Source organism: Diadema setosum, chromosome 20, assembly GCF_964275005.1.
Source record: "Diadema setosum chromosome 20, eeDiaSeto1, whole genome shotgun sequence".
NCBI classification, from domain to species: domain Eukaryota; kingdom Metazoa; phylum Echinodermata; class Echinoidea; order Diadematoida; family Diadematidae; genus Diadema; species Diadema setosum.
In genome coordinates, this window is record NC_092704.1 from 9,605,062 (window position 1) to 9,632,345 (window position 27,284).

General features: G+C 37.9%; 1 protein-coding gene across 1 annotated transcript; it reads right to left on the bottom strand.

Moving 5' to 3' along the window:
• Positions 1 to 16,996: 16,996 nt before the first annotated feature.
• On the bottom strand, positions 16,997 to 18,004 carry LOC140244079 (probable G-protein coupled receptor 21). Its single transcript, XM_072323729.1, has one exon. It carries the CDS (start codon positions 18,002 to 18,004, stop codon positions 16,997 to 16,999), a length of 1,008 nt encoding a protein of 335 aa, XP_072179830.1.
• Between the last annotated feature and the right edge of the window lie 9,280 nt (positions 18,005 to 27,284).

Below are 27,284 nucleotides of genomic sequence, written 5' to 3' on the forward strand. Positions count from 1 at the left end.
GGGAAATTGTTTATGTGCAATATTGAACGGAAATAAAAAATAAAAAAAAAAAAACCCGAAGATGAGTGTCAAATAAAAATTGCTTTCCATGAACAAGTCCTCTTTCATCCACCGCCGCTTCGTATCAAGGGGAGGTTACCATTATTGATAATGATGATGAAACGAGCATTTTTTTTTTCATTCAATATCTCTATTCTGTAATCGAAACCCACTGGCTATTGTCGATTGAAATACATACTCTTGTCATGCTTGTCGTGCCACCGACAGATTGTATAGTCACGTCTAAAAAATGTTCGAGAATTCGACTCAATTTTACCTCCAGACATTTCCCAGATAATGATATATAACAAAATTGACTGCGCGTTTTTGTCTATATTTTAGTCCCTCAAAAAAAAAAAAAAAAAAAGTGTGATGTCTCCGTTTGTAGGATGAGTTACCTTTCACCTTTTTTTTTTTTTTTTTTTTTGGGGGGGGGGGGTAACTCTTATTTGCCTATGCATTACAACTGGTAATACTACTTCTATGCCCATACATAAGCCTTGTTGACCGCAAGTAAAATTAGTGCAAACTTATGGAAATAGATTCGTTGAACACAACACGCACATACACACACACGCACACACGCAAACACGCAAACACACACACACACGCACACACACACAGAGACGTAATACAGAAACAAACATTGTCAGCCACTGGACAGCCAGATATTCGCCTAGCAGCACGAAAGCTCTGCTTGTCGACATTTCTGCATTCAACGTTAAAGTTAACGGCAGAAAAATCTTCGCATTAGCTTACAATAAAGCTCAGGCCACAAGCATACATTATAATAGTGTATATTATCTCCATCCCACTGGGTGCCATATCTACTTATCAAATGCCAGATACAAAGGCAAATACAAAAAAAAAAAAAAAGTGGCTGAAAGGGAAACAAACAACGGATAACCTGAATACATGGGCGTACATTTCCATCTATAATTAACTTGGAAACTGAGACTCGGCAAGGTCGAACCATGAAAAAACAACAACAACAAGTTTGAGGGAGACTACGCTTTTCAGTCTCATCAGAGAAAAGTGAAATTGTTCATTAGCATTGCAGAAAAAAGTGCTATTTTTCATTAATTTGGGTGGAAACAAATTGGAAAGTGATTGTGCAGAGACAGGGAGAGAGTGTTAAAGGGGGGGGGGGGGGGGAACAGCAACTTTGCTCATGACATAAACATACACCTTTCTGTGTAGCAACCAGATTAGTTACTATGCCGTCATTAAGTTCAAGACAACATAATACACACGGACACGCACACTTATATCGATATAATATAATCTATATAAACATATAAGTAAATATATTTTGATATATCCTATAGATTTGAAAAAGGTATTTCATATGCGTATCATTTGCATACGAAATAGTTTATATATATATAACGTATACATCCGACAGCGATTCACACACACACACACACACACATTATGTATACAGGCCTATACATATACCATATTTTGCTACATATTAGAGTATGAATAACAGCTGATATCTAGTAATTCGTCAACTCACATGTCTTTCGATTTCGTATATTTTTGACATTTCGGGAAAGAGGGATCCAGATAGTGTGCGCGTGTGCGCGTTTAGGTGCATTGTGCAAAATTGCGTGTAACCGAATATGAATTAAGAGCTTGCTTCCAAAAGGCGCTAATCCATTGAAAAATGATGGATTTAGCGCCTTTTGGAAGCAAGCTCTGCATGCATGATTATTATTATATATGATTTATATATTATGTATTATCATATAATATTAACACATTACAGACTCCTGCCAGACTCTGTTTTGCTGCATATTATTCTTCTTATATCTTTTCACTTATAAAGCTACTCTCAAATGCAGGTGAGACGACCCCTAATTCCTTATCGCATATTGTTTTCTATGCTTAGTTGTTTCCTCTCAATCTTTTTCTGTGTGAAACGGTAATACGTTTTGATTTATTCAATATCTCATCTGATTCCTACAAGCGTTGGATTTACTAGAATATAGACAAAGTTATTTAGATGAACATCCGTGGAAGTCTTAAAGGTTTCTGCAGTTTGGTACTATTCTGTTTCAGACGTCACAGTACACGTATCCTCCTGCATCTGGAATGCCGGTCGCTATAAAGTCAGCTAATGCCTTGTTTGCATCTTCGGCATGCTAGGGACTCAACGGCGTAAATCCGTACTGAGGAGTGGGGGGGATATACCACCATCACCACGATTACAAGCCCATAACCGGACCGGCGCAGCCTGGGGGGGGGGGGGGGGGGGGGGAGAGAAGCTTGGTGCCCCCCCCCCCCTTCCACACGCACACTTTACAGGGATCGGATGTCCCACTCTTTTGCATGAAATATAAAGTGAGAGGAAAGTGGCAGCAAAAATATGAAAACTTTTTGTTCTTGTTGTTGCTTTTTTTTTTTTTTGCTTGTCTGATGACTTGCGGCGGAAAATCAGACCTTAAAAGTATGAAGACATTTTTTGTTTTTGAAAATATCTGTGAGAGAGAGCGGAGCGACCGGGTTAATCGGGGGAGGGTGTGTATGGGGGGGGGGGGGTGTCCCTCTCCCACACGAGGAAGATTTTGCATTTTCAGACCTGAAATTCAGCGATCTGGTGCACACTTTTGGTGAAATTTTTGTTTGTTTTTTCTTTAAAAAACCAATAGAAAATGAAATATTCACAATATATTATTGAATGACTAAATCGTGGTATTTTAGCTCTTGCTCCGCCTGTGCGACATCACTGCGAAGGCCTACTAAATAGTGGGGCCTATCGCCGGCGTAGACAGGATTGGGGGAGCGGTTATGAGATCGTGAGGGAGCGAAGCAAGCGAGGGGGGGGGGAGGGTATGGTAGGGGGGTTTCTCCCTCCCACGGTGAAATCTTTTTACATTGAAAATTTTGACATTTTACAGTCCAAAAACTGCCGTTTGTAGCTATATTCTTCGCTTTGGAAATTAAGGGGGGCACACCAGGCGCAACTGCTGTCAATCACTGGCAGCAACATGAGAAGAATGGCATAGGGATTAATTGCGAGCGAGCGGAGCGAGCGAGCTTGAAAATTTTGACATAGGCCCTAATGCTTTCACATGCTAAAAACTGCCGTTTGTAGCTATACTTCTTCGCTTAATTGGAAATCAAGGGGGGCCGCACCGGGCGCAACTGTTGTCAATCACTGGCAGCAACATCAGGAGAATGGTATAGCGATTAAATGCGAGCGAGCGAAGCGAGTGAGCTTGAAAATCTTGACATTTTACAGTCAAAAAACTGCCGATTTTGGCTGTATTTCTTCGCTTTGGAAATTAAGGGGGGCGCACCGGGCGCAACTAGTGGCAGTTACTGGCAACAACATCAGGGGAATGGCATAAAGATTGAATACGAGCGAGCGAAGCGAGTGAGCTTGAAAATCTTGACATTTTACAGTCAACAAACTGCCGATTTTGGCGGTATTTCTTCGCTTTGGAAATTAAGGGGGGCGCACCGGGCGCAACTACTGGCAGTTACTGGCAGCAACATCAGGGGAATGGCATAAAGATTGAATACGAGCGAGCGAAGCGAGTGAGCTTGAAAATTTTGACTTTTTACAGTCCCAAAACTGTCGTTTGTAGCTATATTTTTCGCTTTGGAAATTAAGGGGGGGGGGCGCGTCGGGCACAACTGCTGGCAATTACTGGCAGCATGTAACATCAGGAGAATAGCATAACGATTTAAAAATGAAAGCGAGCGAGTTTGAAAATTTTGACATTTTACAGTCCCCATACTGTCGTTTGTGGCTGTATTTTTTCGCTTTGGAAATTGAGGAGGCGCACCGGGCGAAAACTACTGGCAATTACTAGCAGCAACATCAGGAGAATGACATAATGATTAAATGCGAGCGAGCGAAGCGAGCGAGCTTCAAAATTTTGACTTTTTACAGTCCCAAAACTGCCGTTTGTAGCTATACTTTTCGCTTCGGAAATTAAGGGGGGCGCATCGGGCGAAAACTGCTGGCAATTACTAGCTGCAACATCAGGAGAATGGCATAATGATTAAATGCGAGCGAGCGAAGCGAGTGAGCTTGAAAATTTTGACATTTTACAGTCCCCCAAACTGTCGTTTGTGGCTGTATTTTTTTCGCTTTGGAAATTAAGGAGGCGCACCGGGCGAAAACTACTGGCAATTACTAGCAGCAACATCAGGAGAATGGCATAATGATTAAATGCGAGCGAGCGAAGCGAGCGAGCTTCAAAATCTTGACATTTTACAGTCCCAAAACTGCCGTTTGTAGCTATATTTTTCGCTTTGGAAATTAAGGGGAGCGCATCGGGCGAACGACTGCTGGCAATTACTAGCTGCAACATCAGGAGAATGGCATAATGATTAAATGCGAGCGAGCGAAGCGAGCGAGCTTCAAAATTTTGACATTTTACAGTCCAAAAACTGCCGTTTGTAGCTATATTTTTCGCTTTGGAAATTAAGGGGCTGGGGCGCACCGGGCGCAACTGCTGCCATTCACTGGCAGCAGCATCAGGAGAATGGCATAGCGATTAAATTAATGCGAGCGAGCGGAGCGAGCGAGCTTTAAAATTTTGACATTACACTCCAAACACTGCGTTTGTAGCTATATTTTTCGCTTTTGTTTGTCCCACTTTTATGGGGGATCCATCCCCCCCCCCCCATCGACGCCTCTGCATGTATGAGGGTGCTTTTGTTAAGTGAAAGATCTGCTGCACACTCTTTGGTAAATTAGGGAAATATACGTCAATCTCAAAAGTGTACAAAGTCTATCGAAAGGGATCCTGTTTAGCGGAGCTTTTGCATGTTTATGATTGCAATACAACGATCTGGTGCGTAGTTCTGGCGATATTTGGACAATTTTCCATTAAGAAAGTTCGAGATTTGTCCTCATCTCGGGAATTGCTTGGGGGATAAATGATTTGTCTGCCTAAACACTTCCGTAGGGGCGGGGCAAATGCCCCTTTACCCCCTCCCCCCCCCCCCCCCCGAGATAGATTCGACGCCCCTGATCTTCCCTGGGTATGCTCATAGATGTATCCTGACTGAGTCACCAGTCACTGTCGTTTCTCAGGAATGATTCAGGAAATGGAGGGGGTTCAATTATGGCAATATAGTTTTTGTTATTGTTTGTTTGTTTGTTTGTTTTCGTACATATCTTGCAGATGGTCCCCAGTTACTCGCGTCATAGCATGTTTACATATAGGCCTATACTATTTGACGTTGTCAACGTCTGAGCCATACCTTACAGTGTATGTCGATTATACACGTACTTTCTTCGCGAGCGAGCGAAGCGAGCGAGCGCTTGAGAAAATTATGTATACATTTTTCTACAAGATAGAATACTGTTCAGCTCTGTTACCTGTCTGAAGGCCGGCGTACAAACGTCATGCAATATGCCAAAATTGATACAATCACATTTCTGCTTCCTCCATTTTTTTCTTCAAAATTCAGGGGGGGATGATTGTACAGGCCATCCCCCCCTCCTCCATTTCAGGGGGGGATATATCCCCCCCATCCCCCCCGGGATTTACGCCCATGTAGGGACTAGTAATCTTGCATTTGAAATGAATAACCTATATCTGAAAATTCAACGGTAAACCTCTAACTGTTGTTAGATTGAAAATATAAAACTTCCTTTGATGTTTGAAGGGTTTTCCTCTCTGTAAATCCACTATCTGCTACTGGAACTTTGCTAGACGAATTCCTCGCTTTTTTTCACGAGACCAGTGTCTTTATCAAAACGAAATAAAATCCAAAAACAAAAGTACAGGCACATCATCTTTTTAGGGGATACATTGCAAGAATAAACCACAGTAAAGAAGGCAAGAGGACAACAATTCATCATCAAAACTATGGAGAAGTGGTAGAGAGAGAGAAAAAAAAAACAACGAAACAATACTTTAAGAAAGGATCTAAACTGCTAGATTATCTTTAGGTCTTCAAAGGAGCACATTCTTAATTTTCGTAAGCATACATAACAAAATGATCTACCAAGGACGATCACGATCAAAAGTTCAAGCGTTTATTTTTTTTCAGAAACTGAAAATTAAAAAAAGGAAATGTAACAATAAACTGTAATTAAGACAAAAATAGAGAGATCAACAAAGCGTGGCTTGCAAATCGTGAACTGCATTTAGTGTGCTAATTAATATATTCACATAATTACAATGCATCCATCTTTTTAATCAACATTTTTTTTTGTCACCATATCTAAAAATATATATATATGCAAACGACAAACAAAACAGTACTTTTTTTTTTTGCATGAGCTAGAAATAACCCTAAAATGTAATTTATTGTGTTTACTGCTTGCGTTTCTGCTTCTTCTTCTAAAGATACTGATACTTTTCCTGCTGAAATTGCTTGCATGGGCCTAAAGCAGTTGTAAATTGTACTGCTTCTGAAGAGCTTAAGCGCTACTAAAACATTGTTGCCGTAGACACGAGCATAATAACACACACACTCACACACGCACACACACACACACACACACGCACACACACACACACACACACACACACACACGCACACATATATATATATACATAAATGCAAATGCAAATGGCCAGCCCTGTATTGAAATTTGTATGTGTTTTTTATTATTTGAATATGCATGGGAATTAAGAAGTGGGTTGTATTAGGCGTAACTCTGCATCTGTATCGTTATGGTTCTTCATGACAGCAAACGTGCACACAGACTGTGAGAAGTTTTTTTTTTTTTAAATAATATCATGTTGTACTCAGTACAAGATTAATGCATGGTTGTATCTTAGTGTGTCATGAACACAAACACGCACATATCATACGTATATATATATATATATATATATATATATATATATATATATACATGATAGCATGTGTATTTGAATTCGTGCGTTTTTAACAGGATTTTCAGATTAGATTTTGGTGTTGGTTGATTGTTTTGTGCTACATTGCGCTATCTCAATAATCTGATGAATTCATTATGATGCACTGCATTAAGCATAAAAAAAAAGATAGTAAAGTCTTGTATGTTAACCGCACCTTCCGCCTCAGTTGAAACAACACTGCGTTTGGGCTGAATACATATTTGCCATGCATGAATCTTGTTGCAGAGCGTATTGGGCATGAAATCATTCATAATCAAAAACAAATGCAGAGCCATGACAGGCTTGAGTGTGTCAGTATGGATTGTGTGCATAAGGGTAACTATGAGAATGTTTAACCCACGAGGAGAAGTCGAGTTGGGATTTGACTAGTTTCCATAGATACCACATGCACCTACTGGCGCGCGCGCGCACACACACACACACACACACACACAAATTATACATTATCTGTTTTATTGAACGATGGACACATAAAAATCCATTTCTTGTCAACCTTTCTTCTGGTGATTACCGGCGCATGTCAATAAATGGCTAGCAATTCAACTAATTTTTGCTGATCATATTATAGGAATGAGCATGTTGTTATTCCTGGCTGGCTGTGTATAATGTATTCAACATGCGCATGTTAAATTTTAAATGTTTCTTTAACAGCGGTTAATGTTAGTGATCGTAATAATTATTTGTAATGAACGAGTGGCCAGTAAAAAGGGTGCTGTTCGTTATTCCGAAAGTTTGATATTCCGAAGTTTCGTTAATCCGAAACACGCAAATTCCCTATACCTCGAGGATCATTAATCCGAAAATGAAAAAGGGTTCGTTAATCCGAACATTTGTGGCGTTATTCCGAAGATTTGTTCATCCGAAAATGAAATTCGGAAAAAAGAACCTTCGGAATAACGAATCTTCGGACAGAGCCTTCGGAATAACGAACCTTCGGAATAACGAGCTGTAACCAGTAAAAAAATAAGCGCGCAGGTCTCGATCGATGCGAGTGCAGAGTTTGCTTGACACGGTTCCATATTGTATGACTCTCGATAACTTCATATTACAGTCTGATGTCAGAAACTGGCATGCCATTCTTCAATAGGAAAGGCAATGCTGTACTGAAACCGTGTGATGTATCAAGGGGCCTAAACATGGTGAACATGGCTTAAAGGGATGATACAGCTTTTGGTTTAGGTGGGCTTCAGGTTTCCAACGTTTTTTGATGATGATTTTTTAGGAAAATGAGAAATCTCTCAGGAAATATGAAAGAGCATATAATTCTAAGAGGAGTACAAGATTAATTCTATTTGATAAAAATTGGTTTTGAAAAGGCTATGGTATCCCAGCAGAGTGATCCTAATAAAAAGTGGGATCCACCTTTTATTAGGATTACTTTGTTTTGATTTGTCTTTGGATATCTCAGCCATTTCAAAACCAATTTTCATAGAATAAAAGTTTAATTCCTTCTAGAATTATGCTCTTTAACGTTCATAAAGTGGTTTCTATAAGTATCTCTCTCACAAAAAAAAAAATAAAAGCTGAATCCTCTCCTAAACCATGACATCGCTGTAAAAGGAAATTCCATCCTGATAATATTGTTGCTGTGTTATATGAAAACAGAAAAGTTAGACAAGTAAATTGCTGATTTCTGTGGGGGAGGGGTGGGATGGGACACATTAAAACAAAGTTATGGTAAACATTTAAATAGTGTACTAACCAAACAGAGGGCTGCTCATCAGCGAGATTACACAGATTTGACAATTTGTCTTGATCTCGAAACTATCACAGGCCTTTACTTATTCGATGTGTCCGATTTTCCCAAAAAAAATGTCATTTATTTACTTCTCTGATTTTCCTGTTTTCATAGAGCAACATAACATCAGCCTGAGGATAAAGACATTCAGATTCCATCTTAAAAACCCACATGAACTATAGAATGTAATCAATTTTATTTTAGTTATTGGATTTTCTTTTTCATTTGCATATTATTCTATTGAATTTTTCTGACCAAACCACACAAAAACCTTTAGTGTATATAATAATTATGATTACATTTTTTTTTTCAATTACTGGATTTTGTTTGTCATTTTCATATTTTTTTTTAACATTTTAGTTGGCCAAACTATATCATATAAAAATGTTTGTTGTTGTTGTTGTTGTTTTCATGACAAAGATGTATGAATTGTTATGTTATCATTACCTCAATATTACTACATTACCCCTCTGCTTTTCATTGGCTCACTCTTTTCCACCGCCATATTTATTTGTTCTTGTTAAAAATGCAAAGTGTACATGGTTCTTTTTTCTCTACATCATCATTTGTATATAATATTATTATACTGTATATCTCCCATCTTTCTCTCTCTCTCTTTATGTATATATGTATTATACAGTATGTATACTCATCTCATCTATACTTATTTATGTGTGTGTGTGTGTGTGTGTGTGTGTGTGGTTGTATGCCTTCACGTGTGCGACATAAGAATAACTTTTTATCGACTCTCAAATCAAACACTGCACCAAATTTGATTACCGCTAATTTCATCACGCTCAATACACACCCTCAAATCTTTTTTGAATGTTCGTTTACATAATAATTAAGGATAACATGCATATGCTGCTAAATATAATACATCTATATACACACATTATATTAAATGAATGTTTATATAATATTGTTGATCCTCAAGTATTGCAGAGCACTTTAAATGCGTGATTAGGAATATCATCTAGATAATATGATAATGATAATTATAATATCATCCAGAAAAGTGATAATGATAATTATGATAACAAGAATATACACCTATATGACAGCATATACTTTTTTTTTTATAAGATATTCATTTCTTTCTGGCAAAAACTGATCGAGGTTATCCACATCGTGCTGACAATAATGCCGTCGCCCGAGGGTAGTCTCCCTTTTTGTCATTTCGAAATCACTGAGGAAGAGTTTGTGCTAGTAATCATCTCCGGGTGCTATTTGGAAGAAGTGTGGAAAATTGGATTCGGGATTAGATTATTTGACTTGCGTAAGTATGTAATGGCAAAATTTGCAATGCGCCCTTGTAATATACTTGATGAGTATGCGGCCTTGGAACAAAGGAAAATGTACCGCAAAAATGGGGAGTGTTGGTTGTTGTTGGATTTTATTGTATTTCTGGCATACTCTTTTGCGTGTACGAATGACATGACTTTATTCAGTTTAAAGGTGCAATATGCAATCGTCGCGTTTGGGATTTTTTTTTTAAGCTTTATAAATGCGTGAAGATGTTTTCAGTTTTCACAGGTCACGTTTTCAATATCAATTCCGTTCAAGAGATTATTGAAATAAAGCAAGTAACTATTCTCGTAACCAAAACGCCTGCGCAATAGTTTTAGGTAATGCATTGAAATTCTAACACACGACGACAATCATTTTATGTCTACCTTAAGCCAGGGTTACACCAAGCCGAATTCTCCCGAATAAATTTGGACCGATTCTGCCCAAATATGGCATGAATCGGATGGATTCGGTGGATTCGGAACATATTCCTATTCGGGGAGCTCCCCGAATCAGAGACGAAGAGGTTCCGAATAGGTCCCGAATCAGAGCAAATTCGCCAATATGGCTATATTCGCGAGGCTATTCGGGTCATTCTGGCCGCTCAATCGACCTATTCGGCTACTATTCGGGCGCATTCTGGCCTATTCGGCTCACTCGCTTGTATTCTGCTCTGCATTCGGGAAACAATTCGGATGGATCGGGAAGGTATATTCGGGGCATTCTGGGCAGATTCGGCTCTATTCGTGACATTCGGGTCTATTTGGCGAGATGATTCGGGCCGTTACTCCCCTGATGATACGAATAGGCCCGAATCTGCCCAGAATGCCCCGAATGTCTCCCCGAATCCAACCGAATTCCATCCGAATACATCCCGAATGTAGCCCGAATGAATTTGGTCGGGGCCACATTCGGGAGTAGTTTTTAGGGTATTCGGATGGTTTTGAACATTTCAAAACGAGCCGAATCCCTCCACGAATGTTCCAGAATCCCTCCCGAATTTTCAGTCATTCGGGGAAGGAGAACAGAATTGCTCCCGAATCCACCCGACTACGTGTATTCGGGTGGATTCGCAGCTGATTCGGCTCCGGTGTAACCGAGGCTTTATCTTTGCCCATATTATATGTACTAGTCAATATACTCGACATATGGAGTGCCAGAAATCCTCTAAGGGTCTACGGAGGTCAAATAACTGTTTTGCGCTACTCCTTTGTCCGATCTTGGCCAAACTTGCTTATCTTGTTATTTATATTTCGTTTTTGAATAAAATTGAATTTAATTTAATTGGATTAAACTATTAAATAAAAATCACCTATGATGACCCATGATGATGAACTTGCTTGAAGCATAAGTAGGCGTACACCTGGGAATCCCCATATAAGTAGGCCTACATAGCACCCTCTATCGGGTGTCTGATTATATTTCTGGGGGAATCCCCATATAAGTAGGCCTACATAGCACCCTCTATCGCGTGTCTGATTGCAGCTGACGAAAATTAGAAGTTATTTGACCTTTGACCCCAGTGACCTTGACCTTTTCAAAAATGAACCCCTCAAGGGCAATTTCGCGGTCAACCTGCATCCACCCACTAAGTTTGATGGAGATCGGACCAAGGACCTTGGGAGAAGTAGAGGAACAAACAGACAGACAGACAGACAGACAAACGTTGCTCGAATTGTAGTATGATTTGTATAATATATTACGTGATGCACCACGCGGCGCGGAAGGGATACTGTCATACCTCGGGGTTCCGCGTTGTATGACCCCATCTAGTCTTCGCAAGATTATTTTGCAAACTGCCATCATGGCGATCACATTAGCAGTAGGCGATAATGATCCCAATGTTATTTCATCCCTCTTTTCATCTTTCTTTTTTCATTAATTGCAATAGTAATACAGTGGACTCCCGTTATAACGAAGTGCTCGGGACCCGTCCGGCAGTTTTCTTTCGTCGTATCGAAATTTTGTTATAACCGAACATTTAATAAACAATAAACAAACATAGAGCCGATTATGTTGCGGAATTCCATTACAACCGTGTTCGTTGTAACGGGAGTGTAGCGTAGTAATAATAACTATAATAATCAACGATAATTTTTTTTTCAACGTTTTAAAAAAATTTATTACGATTTTGAACAGTAACTCAGAATGAGATCATTTTACTCAACTACAATAACTTGTTCAAAGATTACTCATTTTACGTTTTCATGTGGCTGGGAATGCATGATAGTCTATAGTGCAATATTATTATTTGTATGTGTGAGACACTGGGATCACTGGGGTAATGCTATGGATGTGTGTGCAACAAAGTTTTCAACCATGAAGCATCAAACCATTTTTTTCCAACCCAGAATACAGCCCTTATCAAAGAAAGAAATATTGAAAATGACGGATTTCTATTTGGTACCTCCAGAGTGAAAAAACAAAACAAACAAAACTCATCATGGGCAAGTAAGGATGTCTTCCAGGTGGCAATGTCAGGTTTTGAATACCTGTTGTAACTCCACATCATGTTTAAGTTTAGTTTAGTGGATAAAGTTAGATTAAACAATCAAAATGATCTTCATCAGACATAAATAAAAAAAAATAAGACGTCAGTTCCCTTTTTTCAGCGAATGATATACCACACATTCAAATCAGACCTAAAATCGGATTTTTGTGGAATTTTCATCGAATTTTGACAGTGATTTTTGTAGCGATTGTATATGAAAATTGAACGAGATAATGTTCGTTATATTCTTACAACTTCAAATTCGCTTCTACACAAATTCATGATGATGACCGCACCTTGTTCTTTTTTTCCCCTATCAAGTTCATACAAGACTATCTTCGTTGCCAAAGAGAATAAGAAGGAGATGTATGGGTTTCCAGATTTACACAATATTGAGCGACTTTATTGGTGATACATTATTTACTAAGTATTCTTTTTTTCAGTTCTGCCTTAAAGCACGAAATTCAGTGCACCATTTCTGTTTCGGCGACGTGGCCGTCAAATTTACTTTAAGCTATTATGGGATTCGAATCCCCGTACAAACGTATCCCCGCACTGTGTTAACCGTGTGCTGGTAGAGGGTTTTGTTGCCTTGTCTCTTAGGCACAGTCTACGTTTTTTTTGTAAAGGTGTATAATTTTGATAAGTTGCTTTTGGTTTTACATTCGATATTGTTTTGAGTATATAGGCCTCTACAATTTATGAGAAATTAAATCAGACATCAGACATCTATCGTGAATGTCATACCCAGATCGCATACGCGCGGTCAAGAATAAAAGGTGACAACTTAATGAACCACGCACTTGATTGTACTCTCAGGCGAGAACTACAATGGTCAAATAAACAGTCAATGATGTCCCACTGTCATGAAAGTCTGCAAAAGGCCAAAGACACCACTGATGTCGATAACAGTAAGTGAAATTCTGTAAAGAAAACGATTAAGGGGGCACTTGAAGACAATATAACCGAGTACTGGAAAAAATGTATCGAGCCGCTGTTGGTGCAAGGTCAATTCGTAAAGCTCCTGGCCCTTTCTGACGAAAATCTCACCTAGGAATCAATTATGTACAACTTGCCGAAAAGGGTACTAAGTTTTGTCAGCTGTTTGTAACAAATGCATGTATTGACTCCTTACCATTATGCAAATCTTTATAGGTGGGGGAAAAGGTTAACAAACAAATGCGTATATTTTGTCCTAATACAACCGGCACTCCCCACCATATTTTGTCAAATTGTCCGGCTTTCTTGGAAAGGTACGAATGGAGATACAACAACATATTGTAATATATTTACCGTACGATCAAAGAGTCTCTTCCCACTGGCCATGTCATATACGCTGATCTAGATGGGTGCAAAGTGGCAGACGGAACGATTCCACCCCACGTAGTTACAACTACTCAACGACCAGACATCGTAGTCCTGCTAGAAAGAGTAGAACGAATCCTAATTGTTGAACTGACAGTACCTTTTGAACCTAACACTGAGGCCGCTCATAAAAGAAAAGTAGAGAAATACAAAGTATTGTTGAATGAACTAAAACACAAGGGCTATAAGCCTTCCTTTCTTGCCATCGAGATCGGAGCAAGGGGGCAGATAACACTAGAAAACAAACAACGACTGCAAAACCTACTCAAAACATATAAATCCAAACAAAGTCCCACTGCATTCTATCAAGACATTATAGCAGATTAAAATAGTTTCATCATTCACCATATTCTATGCAAGAAAAGAACAGAACTGGGGGATGTTAATCACTTAGAAAGTAACATGTAAGAATAAAAGGCACTTAGTAATAATGTAGTAATTATAATGTGTAGAATTATTACATTGGTCATTGGTAATACAGTGTATGTGTACTGCGTGGGGAAATGTATTTAATTTTGTGTAATTAATGTTGTGTAATTGTTGTCAACCTCACAAATCTGTTGCGAATACAGCTATATTGTTATTTATTCACGGTGTAGTGTGTCATTACCTGCCATATGTCCAGAATAGGACCATGGACCTGGGATTATGTCAACATAACTTACTTATCAATAAAGACATGATTACAACAACAATATATAGCCTATAGTTATATGTATATTGTATAACAGTTGCGCTACAATAGACGATGTGATGATATAAAGAGCTGTGAAACAACCAAATGAGTTCGTAAGAGCACTATATACAATACAATATATTGTATTGTATTGTATTGTATTGTATTGTATTGTATTGTATTGTATTGTATTGCGAATTGCATTGTATGTGCCTAGACGACAGTGGTTTGAATGTGATGCGGATGTTTTAAACGGATGCGAGTGTATTTCAAGTGATCAGACGTGAGTCGGTCACCCCACGGATGTGTAGCCGGGTGGAGGCCTTGAAGCATTGTGTATACGGTGGCTTGCCGACTTGTGCCGCGTTTAATTTCATCGCAATAAACAGACAGTGCTCTTCACCCACAAAAGTTCATGCATGGTGCTCTGCAAGATCACGCCCTATTCCGGATTTTTTTTTTTTTTTTTTTTTTTTTTTTTTTTTTTTTTAGGGTCACACTACTGTAAACATTACACTTCGTAGATGAGAGCAAAGGTTTGTACATCATTTAAAGGCCCTGTTTACCTTTGGGAGCAGTGATTTAAAAAAAAAATCAAGATATCATATTTTGATGCATATGTGTAGGTCTGTTGTATCACAAAACATCCTACCATATAAAATTTCTCACAATAAAGCCTAAAATATAAAGAGATATCAGTATTTTTCTCAATAAACCATAACTGTAGACGGTTTAGTCTGGACACATTTTTATTGTAATTATTGTTCACATTTTGTGTATTCAACAATACTTAATATCGATTATACAGATTCAAGGTTTTAAAATGGCTGTTTCCATCCCTAACTCAATTATAGAGCTATTTTAAAGCACTAATGCTGGGTTTTTGTTTCATCTGCAAATGGTAAACTAAGCAAGTGAACATTGAAAGCCGCCTGAAATGGCTTTCGGGAGACCCCGTTTTCAACAACGAATGACACAATTATTGACCTCCCCCTGCTGGTCCTGATTATCAGAGGACAATTCTAGTGGAGCAATCATGGATGTAGAAGGCTAAAATGATTCTCAGGAGAAATATATTTTAGATTCGGTATATTTTCGTTTAAGACATTTTGGTTTGACAACGTCTGTATGACAATCATCCTAACTCTGACAACAACGATTACGTAACAATCCCATCACCAACCACACAACCAGGTAATGGGATGGAAGTTACACTCCCTTTTAAAATGTTATCTAAAAGCAGTCAAGGCCATCTTTGCAAAGTAAGGAGAGAAAAAAAGAGATGATCCCTGATGCTAATACGATCAATATTTAGGTAGACGGTGGATAGGACCTTGTCGTGAAAGAAAAAAAAAAAACCAACAAAAACCAACAATGAATAAGCCCCTTGTAAATGGAATTTCTTTTGAGGACAGCGCGAGTGTTGCGTTTCTAACGTGATGGAGCAGAATAATGTTTTGAGTATTCGTAAAGGTCACAGATCCCTCGAGTATGATTATATTACATCTTAATAAACCAACGTGGCCCCTTACATGACAAGCGAATCATGCAAGTAACGATAGCAGTCAGTGCCAACCACTCTCCTCCCCCACCCTCACCCCACCCCACCCCACCCACCTCCTGACTGTACTTGCAGCTATATGCATTGTAACTCTCAATTACATACAAATGATGTCAGTAGCTCACCATCCAAAAAAAAAAAAATATTGATTTCCAGAATTCCACCTTCACTTCATGTGTTCGCATTAACAGTCAACGATAATAATAACCGAAGCATTCTTGCTGTGCACCACTTTCAACGTGTCATTGTATGGGCCTATATATACAGGTGCGAGTTATTTACAGTTATTTGGAATAAACTATACAAGAAAGTGATAATAATGATATTACACAACACCTATATGACAAAATCAATCTATATAAACCATACTGAGGTGCCGAGGGAACAAGGGGAGTAATGAATATGCGACACACTCTCGATAAAACATGACATACAGTGACAGTGATTGAGTGATGATACAGGGCGTGAAAGTGAGCGTCGCTACCTCGCAATAGATATAAGACGCCCAATTAAACATTAAACCAGCTGGCAGGTAGTATCATACTAATGCTGATGAGTTCCTCACGTTCAATCAGCGACAACAACGCTAGTATAATAGATGGGAAGTGCATTAGCATAGATTACCGCATACATCTGAAGAGCAACACAGTCATTCCGACAGTGGGCATGTTTGATACTGAAGGATAATGGTGACATGACAGAAGGCCATATAACTTTCCGTACAAACATCAAACTTTCCTCTTTTTTTTGAAACAGTCCACAAAGATTCCAAATCGTAATACATGTATTGTTTGATGTCCAACTGCGAAGAAGAAAATGCAATGGTGAGAATTATTCCACTTAGTATATGCAGTTAAGATCTATACTCAGTTCATATCAAGATTAGAAAATATATCTCTGTTTATTTACCAACTTGCCTCTGATTACATTCACTTATTCACTGTGCTGATAAGACTACGAAAAAAATCAATCGTCCAGTCTAACGCAGTTCCGCAGATAAATTGTCATTATCTGTAGTAGTTTGATCGGGGAGTTCGGGTCGCCCGATCATTAATTGGCCGAGCAAACGGAGAGCGATTCGGCGATAAGACGGGCTGATGATCCAGTAGATGATAGCATTCCACCAGCTGTTGCAAATGATGAGGTAACGTACTGTAAGCGTGACCCCCGGAGGTACCTGGACTTCGAGCATAGTTGGGATGAGCGACGCTAGTGTGCCGGGCAGCCAGGCGACATAGAACGCTAGCGTAACGGTGACGATTGTCTTCAGACCCTTCAGACCGGGGTCTGACATTGGACCCTCCATTATGCGGTTCATGGCGCTGATAACCGCGATGCGACGCCGCTGGCGCTGTGCTATCATCAGCAGGCGGGCGTTGGCGTAGGTAGTGATGATAACGGCGCCAAATGGTAAAATGTAGTAGACTGCAAAGCTTGGGTGAATGGCAGACGTACAGATTCCGGCTAATGGAAGGCACTCACCAGAGATGCGGCTATGCAGTAAACCCCCTCCAAAGTTGATGAAGGAGACGCATATGATCGACGCGATTGCGACGGCGCAGCGACGGCGCGGGAAAAGGGTGTGGTAGCGCAGCGGTCGGGTGACCGCGATGTACCTGTCGATTGAAGCGATCGTGAGAATCCACATGGATGACCACACAAACGCAGAGCAGGTCCAGGTAATCAGGAGCGCCACGCTATCGGGCAAGTCGAACACTATGAACGTGATGCCGGAGCTTGAGCAGATGATGCCGACGAGGAGGTCGATCACCGCGAGAACGACGAAGAGGAGCTTCGTGTTTGCGCTGAACTGGTTCCTCAGTTTCGGCACGACGGAGAGATTGACCACATTTCCTACAATTGCGAGAAACGTGCTGATGGAATACAAGCAAATAACTGTTGTTTGGTTTCTCCACTGACGCAACAAATAATCGGGATTGTCGCTGGGAGACGTTGAAAAGTTGGACGATGTGCTTTCATTAGCCATAGCTGTGTAACGATAATGTAAGCTTTTATTTCCGGTTTAACACTGAACAGATCATTGTGTGATCTGGGTGCCGGGATTGTCTCTAGTGTCTTCGTTTCTGGACCAGTAAAATGATATCTTGAGAGCGCCACAACAATCTATCTTAATATTGCGTCGGCAGTCAAGATCTTACCCCGGTGTGAAGATTCGCATGACACTACGAGACACTGACAAGTAACTTCAGCACAGATCTCATATTACTATCATCGGAGATTAGTATCTATTTTGGCTAACATTATTTGGAAGAAACCAAATGATCAGCAAATCAAAATCTGTGTCCGAGGCAGTTAATTCGATATGGCCAAAGTACGCATGCTTGATGATGACGTAACTGCACGATGAGTGAGCTGACAAGGTCTTCAGCGGTACCTTAACACTGGTTTGAGAGGTGGGTCTCAATTTCACTCATTTTCCTTAATTTTTTTTCTTCATCAATTTTCAATACTACTTGAGGCTATGTCGTGGTGCGGGAATAAGAGTGTGCTTCTTCTCTATGATAAGAGATTTGACTTCAAAATGATCAAACCACATCACTGTAACCTGACTATTATTGTGAAAGTGCAGGGAGCACGGCAGACTGCATGAACCATAAAAACCCTATTCCCGTGCAGTGACACAGACAAAAGCTGTCACAGAAACAGACACACAAACAGACACACACACACACACACACACACACACACACACATATATGTATATATATATATATATATATATATATATATATATATATATATATAGGTGATACTTGTAGTCCGCGTGTTGGTACCAGTATAGAAAAGATGAAGAAGTAGAGTGGTAATGCATTTTGACAGTCCAACAGTGCTATTTATTCAGACCAAATTTTCGACGAATACTTTCCTCTTCCTCAGGGTCGACAATGACAACTCTGAAATTAAACAAGGTGACTCTATTGTCATTGTCGACCCTGAGGAAATTTTGGTCTGAATAAATAGCACTGTTGGACTGTCAAAATGCATTACCACTCTACTTCTTCATCTTATAAATATATATATATATATATATATATATATATATATATATATATATATATATATATTTCTAACTGTGTGATATATCCATAATACCTACCTACATATTGAGCAGATCGTGTGCTAAGAATATTAACGATAGGCAATAATTAACTCAGTTTTATTCTTTATTATCATAATATGTAAATAAAATAGGCCCTACGCTTCATTATATATATATATATATATATATATATATATATATATATATATGAAAGTTTTGCGTCGGTGTGTAGTAAATAGATATCAATAGTAAAAACACTCGTATAAACACCGCAGGAGCCAAAAAATTGGACTGACGTTTCGGTCAAAGACCTTTATCAATGGTGTTTATACGACTGTTTTTACCCTTTATATATATATATATATATTATATATATATATATATATATCCTTATTCGTTCATAAATAATATGCATAAGAATAATATGCATGAGAATAGACGTACAAATGCAACAGTTGGCTGAAAGAGAAAAACTTGCCATGCTGGGCTGGTCGGATGTTGATGTCTCAGAACATGTAAGGATCAGTCTACATGACAAGAAGAAGCACTAAGACTATACTCCAGAATGTCCATCCTTCGCCTCAGACTCACAGATGCATGTTGATGATAGCGCGACGGAAAACAACTGTTACGGAGAAGAACAAATTGATACGTTACAACCCCATTAAAGATGGCTTGCATTGCCAGACGACGTTGCTTGATGTTGTTTGGTTGTGTTTTCTTGTACTGCGGTTTGCTGTAGTTGTTTATTTTTTTCTTTTTGCAAGAGTTTTTATGGGTTCTTTTCCCCCGCGTGTTTTAAAGATCCTAGTACCATCAGGCGAGACAATGTAATACGCATTCATCACGTCGGAATAACAATAACTCTCATTACCTATAAAGCCGCAGTCTACCAGGGCTTTCTTAGCGGGCCTGTGTGGACAATAACCATTGCTCACGTAAATGCAGCACCATGCACCAGAGATTTTCCTTCTATCATGTCTATGGATTACTATGTAAAGGACGGGGCAGCTTCTGCGGTTCGTGGAAAAGGATGTTGACCATTTTGAGAGACACAGTCGTACATTTCATAGGGATGTGATACCACAACATCTCCCATCATCACTTAAATGTTAGCGCAGTTTCTATTCTATTTTTTTTTTAATCAGGCCATGGCAAACATGCTTTGGAGTAACCGGAAGTAATAGGTATGTTATTTGTTACATTTCTATCTTTCACGCAGTTATTGCCACTTGGTATATGTATATATACATGATATAATATATATATAATTATATACCTATTATTTGATCCGTGTATTGGCAGTAATATTCAGAGGCCGTCATCAAATTCAAGCTTCAACAGAGCTTAAGATGACAGTCGCCTGCATTTTGTTTGTAATAATTCAATTGAATAATCAATGATTTTCCAACTGTTTGTGTATGAATATAATTCACGTATACAATATTTTACGTATACAATACTTATTATTGGTACATTATGTATGATAATATATATAATATATATATTCATTTTGGTGTTGGATATGATATTATCAATATTGGAAAATTGTTTGCTATGTTATTATATACTTTGTGAAAAATGCAGAAATAAAAATCAAATCAAATCAATTTAGTAGTAGAAGGAATGTCACAATAAAGAGGAATGCGTTAAATGCCAATTAAAAACCAATTAGTATTTGTTAATTTGGATTTTTAATAAATGCCAATTGGCATTTAATGTATTCTTCTATCGTGATATTCTTTCTAATATATATATATATGAAGAGTTTGTTTGCAAAAACCGATAAGTCCATATTTGTCAAATGGAGATATTTGCGATTAAAGGTCAAGAAAAATAAAGAGAATAATAAGAAATTTTTTGCTTCTTTTGACCATAACTTCAAGAATGTACCTTTATGTGTAGTGACCAATATATCATTTAAAAGGTATTATTTTGTACTTTATGACAGATACCGTACTTCAAAATCTTCAAAAATGGACTTATCGGTTTTTGCAAACAAACTCTTCATATATATATATATATATATATATATATATATATATATATATAACGAAGAATCAAGAAATAAACTAGTAATGCATTATTTCGCCAATAAAGAGTACTCAAATTTTCGGTGGCCTCCACCTTCTTCAGGAGCCAATACGTGAATTCGCAACATGTTTATATATATATATATATATATATATATATATATATATGTGTGTGTATATATATGCGTATATATCCCTTACCATAATAATATTTGTATAAAACTGAGATTCGGGCTATGATTGCGTCGTCTTATAACACTCGTTTTCTACAGGTGTGGCAATGGTGCTGTGAACAATAGAGAAGAATAATACAGTGAGAGAACATAATACAGCATGATGCATCCGAAAATTTGAAATGTTATTATGAAGGAGACTTCAAGTCCATGCAGTCAATAAGGACTCATACCCGTCTGCAAGTCAACACTTACATCTTACTTACGCAAGCGTGTGTGTGTGGGGGTGTCATGTACTGTATGTGACTTGGCTCATTGGCTCGCCTTCATTGGATAAGCAGTTTTCAGCAGCTTTTTTTTTTTTTTTTGTTGCTACATTGACTTGTGTGCTTAATAAAGGAGACCTCCGGATGATTTTCAGGCTTTTACATAATTACGAACAACTATAAATTTGGTTACACTGGGTGCAGAGTTTCAGAATTTGTAGTGATTGGGATGAGGAATAGGAGTGTTTTCAAAATTTAAAACTAATCACAATGAACAAGGTTGATGACATGGCAGCCTCACAGCAAGAATGCATGAGTTGGGGCTCAAGGAAGCAGCACAAAAGAAGGCGTTCATAAATTATACATAGGTGAACTTGTGAAAGGGATCGTATAGTTTTGGTTGAGACCTAATTTCAGGTTTGTAACATTTTTACATGAGATGAGAAATATGAAATATAAAAGAGCATGTAATTTCATGAGGAATTCGACGTTTATTTGATGAAAATTGGTTTTGGAATGGCTGAGATATCCGAAACAGAGCGATTCTAATAAAGTGTGGGACCAACCTTTTATTACGATCGCCTTATTTTACTTTGTTTTTGGATGTTTCAGTCATTCCAATCCCGATTTTCATCAAATGAACTTTGAATTCCTCTTAAAATGGTACACTCTGTACTATTTCATAAGTGTTATCTTGGTATCTCGCAAAAAGTTGAAAGCCCAATTCTCATATCTGTACTGTACCATCCCTTTAAGCACTTGGTATTGTAATGGAATTACATTGCTCCATTTTTGAAATAATATGTGAGGCTCCTATGTAATCAACACTGTTCAGTGTAATTTGTTTAAGATTTTTCAGAGTATTGATTTCTCTGCTCAAGGATCGCAAAAAAATACACAAATCTACACATGGAGCTGTTGATTTATGTACTACAGGATGTGAAGTTATGAAAATCGTCTGGGAATGCTCCTTTAACCATTCAGAGGCATGTTTGTAAATCACATAAACGTCTAAGGGCGGAGATGTTAAAGAAAGAGTGGCATATGTTTGGGTTCTAAAGTAGGCCAATTACAATAATGACTGTCTAACATTAATCTCCGCGCTTTGAAAATGGGCACCGCTCTACCTCCAGACAGAAATTGAAGACGAATGAAGAGTTTTGCATTTCATAAAATTGCAAATCTTAATTGAACGTAAAGTGTGAATATAATACGAGGATTTGTTTCGAACAGTTTAGGAAATAATTAAAAGATGTACACATGCATTTTATCCTCCTTGTAACGTGCAAGTCGAAATGAAAATCAAGATTAGGCAGATGTATAGGTCTTTTTTTTTTCCATGATGGGCATTTCATGAAGCATTTTGTCAGATTTTTTTTTCTGAGAAACTGTTATAAGCTACTAAAATCCGTGCATCTGATTGACTGAGAGAAAATTTGTCAGAAATAAATATTTGACAAAACGTTTCATGAAATGTCCTAGATCTTATAAAGTACTCCGTTAAAGTGTGTTTCCTTCCTGCTGCGAAAGCGCTAGTCCTGAACACTGCCTGTTCTATTTTTCTTTATCTCTAAACGTTTATGAGTATGTTGAATAAGCGCAGAAAACATCTCGGCGATGTCGAATTTTTTTTTTCTACTTCATCTGTCACACCTCCTTGGTCTAAAATGATGCACGTGCCGCTGTGGTTTATTGTGATCACGGCGGATTGCCAACGAGTGATCGACCCGACATGATTTCAGACGTTGCGTCGCATGAATCTGTCATCATTAACCTACCTAAAAGGAAATAAACACTTCTTCCCACTCCATATACACGCAGCCACACACCTGCCCCCATTCTTGGCGGAAAGTCATGATTAACCATAATGTTTATTGACACAAATCTTCATAATCATTATAAACACTGTTTAAACACTTTCTCCAAAAAACAAACAAGCATATTAAACAAAGAGATAAACAATGAACCTTAAATGGTGTTTTCTCAATTCCACGTTACATCATTTAATTCATCGTGCATAGAATAAAAACACACACAGACAGACCACCACTTGATGTACTACTAACAAGGCTCCATGAAATGCCGTCAAGGAATTTGACTCACTGCTAACTTCACTGTCTTGTCAGCAACCCAACGTGAATATTTTGTGAATCAGAGAGACTTTTTCGCAATTATACGTCTTGTCACGTATTCAGAACTAATTATACCAATTCTACGTACGTCACAATGAAGGTATTATAAGCAAAAATGTTATGATTATCTTCCCGGATTTCACACATTCTGAAAGTGGGCACTTCTCATTATTTGAAGCTGGCATACACAAACAAACAGACACATAAATGTTACAATTTTACTTACATTTATGTATTGAAATACATAATGTGTATAGTGTGTGTGTGTGTGTGTGTGTTTTGTTTTGCCATATGTACGTTTTTGCATGTACTCATTTGTAGACATGTGCATTCTTCATGCATTTCAATAAATTTAGGGTGAAAAAGTGAATAATTGATTGTGAGATCCAAGCTGTCGTTTATCGTGTAGGAAACAAATATTGTTCAGTGCGTGAAACTTACATGTTCATACGCAACACATACAAGTACTTACATATGTCGTATATGCAACGATAATATACATGTAGGCAATGCACACAAAATGTCGAATAACCTGTCAATAGCGACCACATGTCTATAGTGACCAATTTTTTCACCTCTTTTTGGTGGCCGCTAAAATAGGGTTGACTATTATATATGTGTATATGATATATATATATATATATATATATATATATATATATATATATATAAGAGGAGTCCACTAACAAGCTTTGTCTTTTCAGTGGGTCTCTCCGTTTTTTCACACAGTGCATATTGACAATTTACTCTTTTTTTCGGGGGGAGTAAGTTTTTGTAAATGCGAGGAAAACCACAAGGAACGCGGTGCTTGTCTTTAAAAAAAATCGATGAAATGAAAAGAAAAAAAAAATGGAGGAACTTATTGCCAACGTCCTAATGGACTTTGAGGCTCTCCTTGATATCTTGACAAATGCAGACTAGCAAAGTGTGCATGCAATTTTTAAATGGCATTGCACTTCCTCCGTGGCCTTCAAATGCAAAAGGCGACAATAATGACTACTTTGAGAAAGCTCTCGGATTTTTTTTTTTCATTCATTCTTTTTGTGGCTATCCATAGGAATATGTCACTCCATTATGGGGTGGGATTATGGAGATAGATCCCTCTATTACTTGTTGAGTGATCCATGTTTTACAAGCCTTGCTTTTCAGTGGACCACTAGCTCTTTCCCATCATTATTCTTATTTTATGTCAATCTTGCAAGGTTTGCTTGCATGCTGTTGTTTATTCTACTTGAGTGCACATAATGCATTTCAGTCTAACTCTACGAAGCACATGCATTGGGTAGGTATGTGTTTCTTTCACATACTTCAAACAGTATGATTTGTTTCACCCTTTTGTTAGCAGTGGTTGGATGGAAATAAATTAATGATAATTGAATTGGATTGAGCTAAGATTTCATTTCTGTGGAAACGGCACTGGAAAAGGATTGAGTTTGGTGATTTACAATAATTATGCATCATCTTGACTTGATGGGGGTGATGCATTTTCCATGCTTCATATCCTAAACGTTAGCTAAAACTTGGGGGATACTAGTCACACGTACCAGAAGAACCCAAAGTTCGATAATCTCCTATAGTATCTGGTGAATTTGTACTCTCAGTGCAAAACCCCAGATGGTGATGATACTCAAAGGGATGATAATTACTCTTTGAAAAAGAAAATTGCATTCACATTTTGGCAAGCAAAGTATCAAGAAAGTTTCATTGTTCACATACACATACCGCAAACATTGAGAACAGAAGATTGTTCTTCTGAAAATATATATATATATAATATAAAAAAAGGATTAAGGATGGTACATGAACCCTCTGTTTGCCGCATTGATTTCTTTTCATACATGTCATAGGTATACGTGTAAAACTTGTGCACATTTGACACACTGGTACAGAAAGGGTTAATAAGCAACACTGAACGTCTAATAGATCACATTGTGTAATACAGAGACTCGAATGTTAAATAGGGTAGGACCTAAATAGTTATTTACGTGCATCCATTTCTCTCCTCACTTCGTTTCTTCAAGCGCTTTCAAGGCTGATCTGAAGCCAACATAATTGTACATCCCTCCGTTCATCCTACCGTGCAGTTGACTCCTGGACCTCATACTTGCACAAAATATGGTGATCGTGCTTTTTCTACAATCGCCCCTTCTCTCTGGAATTCTCTACCTGCCTATATACATCTAGCCACTTCCGTTAATCAGTTTAAGACTCTCCTGAAAACTTATCTTTTATTAGGTAGTCCTTTGGAATGGTTCAGTTGTGGGTCGGTCGATGGAGTTGCACACTGATTTTGATTCTCAGTACTTATCGCATTTATACACTGTATCTATCTTTTTATTTTTGTATTTGTATTTTTGTATTATTTTGAACTAAATATCAATTTTCCGGTAAACTGTGCGCTTAGAAACATTCGTATTAAGAGCCTTAAAATTATATTGTTGTATTATTATTATTATTATTATTATTATTATTATTATTATTATTATTATTATTATTAAGATTATTATGATTATGATTATTACTATTGCATCATTCGATGTAGAAATATGAACATGATATTCCCAAAAAAAACAGAATCTAAGTCACGGAAAAGTAATAATCCTGATTGCTCATAATATTCTACCCAACGATGAATAACGAAATGCCCCGTAAACAGGTAAACAAATTTCAGATGTGTGGTCATGCCCGCAACTGGCGATTTTTGCATCGGTTTCGTCCCATTTCTGTGGAATGTACTCGTTTTGATAAAATTTGGCCATGTTTTGACTGGCAGCCTTTTACAGTCCGCACGCGATTTTCCCTTAATGCTCATTGCATTTTATTACCCTCAAATAACATATTTGGCGGACAGATCAAGTGTATCCCAGCCTCGTCGATCGCCATGAGTTTGAACAATGATGGAGAACGAATGTATCCAAGTACAATGTGCACAGAGAGAGTATATTTGTGTAATCAGAGAGAGTAAATTTGTGTAATCGATACCGGCATATTGCGCTTTAGTTTCAAGACGGTTGTTTTATGCAAGTCTGCATTTGGAAAGCATTCAGAACCAGAAAAAAGGAAAAAACAAAGACAAAACCCCATTAAAGATGAGCTTGACTTGTCTCTGACAAGGAAAATAGTACAAATGCATCACTTTAACAGGTGTTATCAAATTACGCAGTAGAACCAATTTATCAGTTAATGTTCAATTAAGGGGATCGTTTTGTCGATGCATTCATATTCGATTTAAGATTACTTTACCTCAAATGAACACAATACTGAAAATCGTTGAATATCCAAAAAGTTTTGTTAGTTTGAATGTATGATAATCGATGTTCTTCTCACGACTCTCCCTTCCTCTTAATTTGACTTGCTTTCCTTTCAAAGACACTCATTCGAAATGGTTTGTGAAAAAAAAAGAAAGAAATGATATATCCCTTTGCCTGGTCATTTAAACGAATGTATGCAATAACACGTGTTCACACTACATTGTTGTCAAACACATTTTTGTATGCCCTTGTGATGTGCAAATTACATATAACTTTAGGTTGCTATTACGATTCTTCACGATTTCTTCACTATTCGTACTGTTTCTATTATACATGTACTACAATTTACAC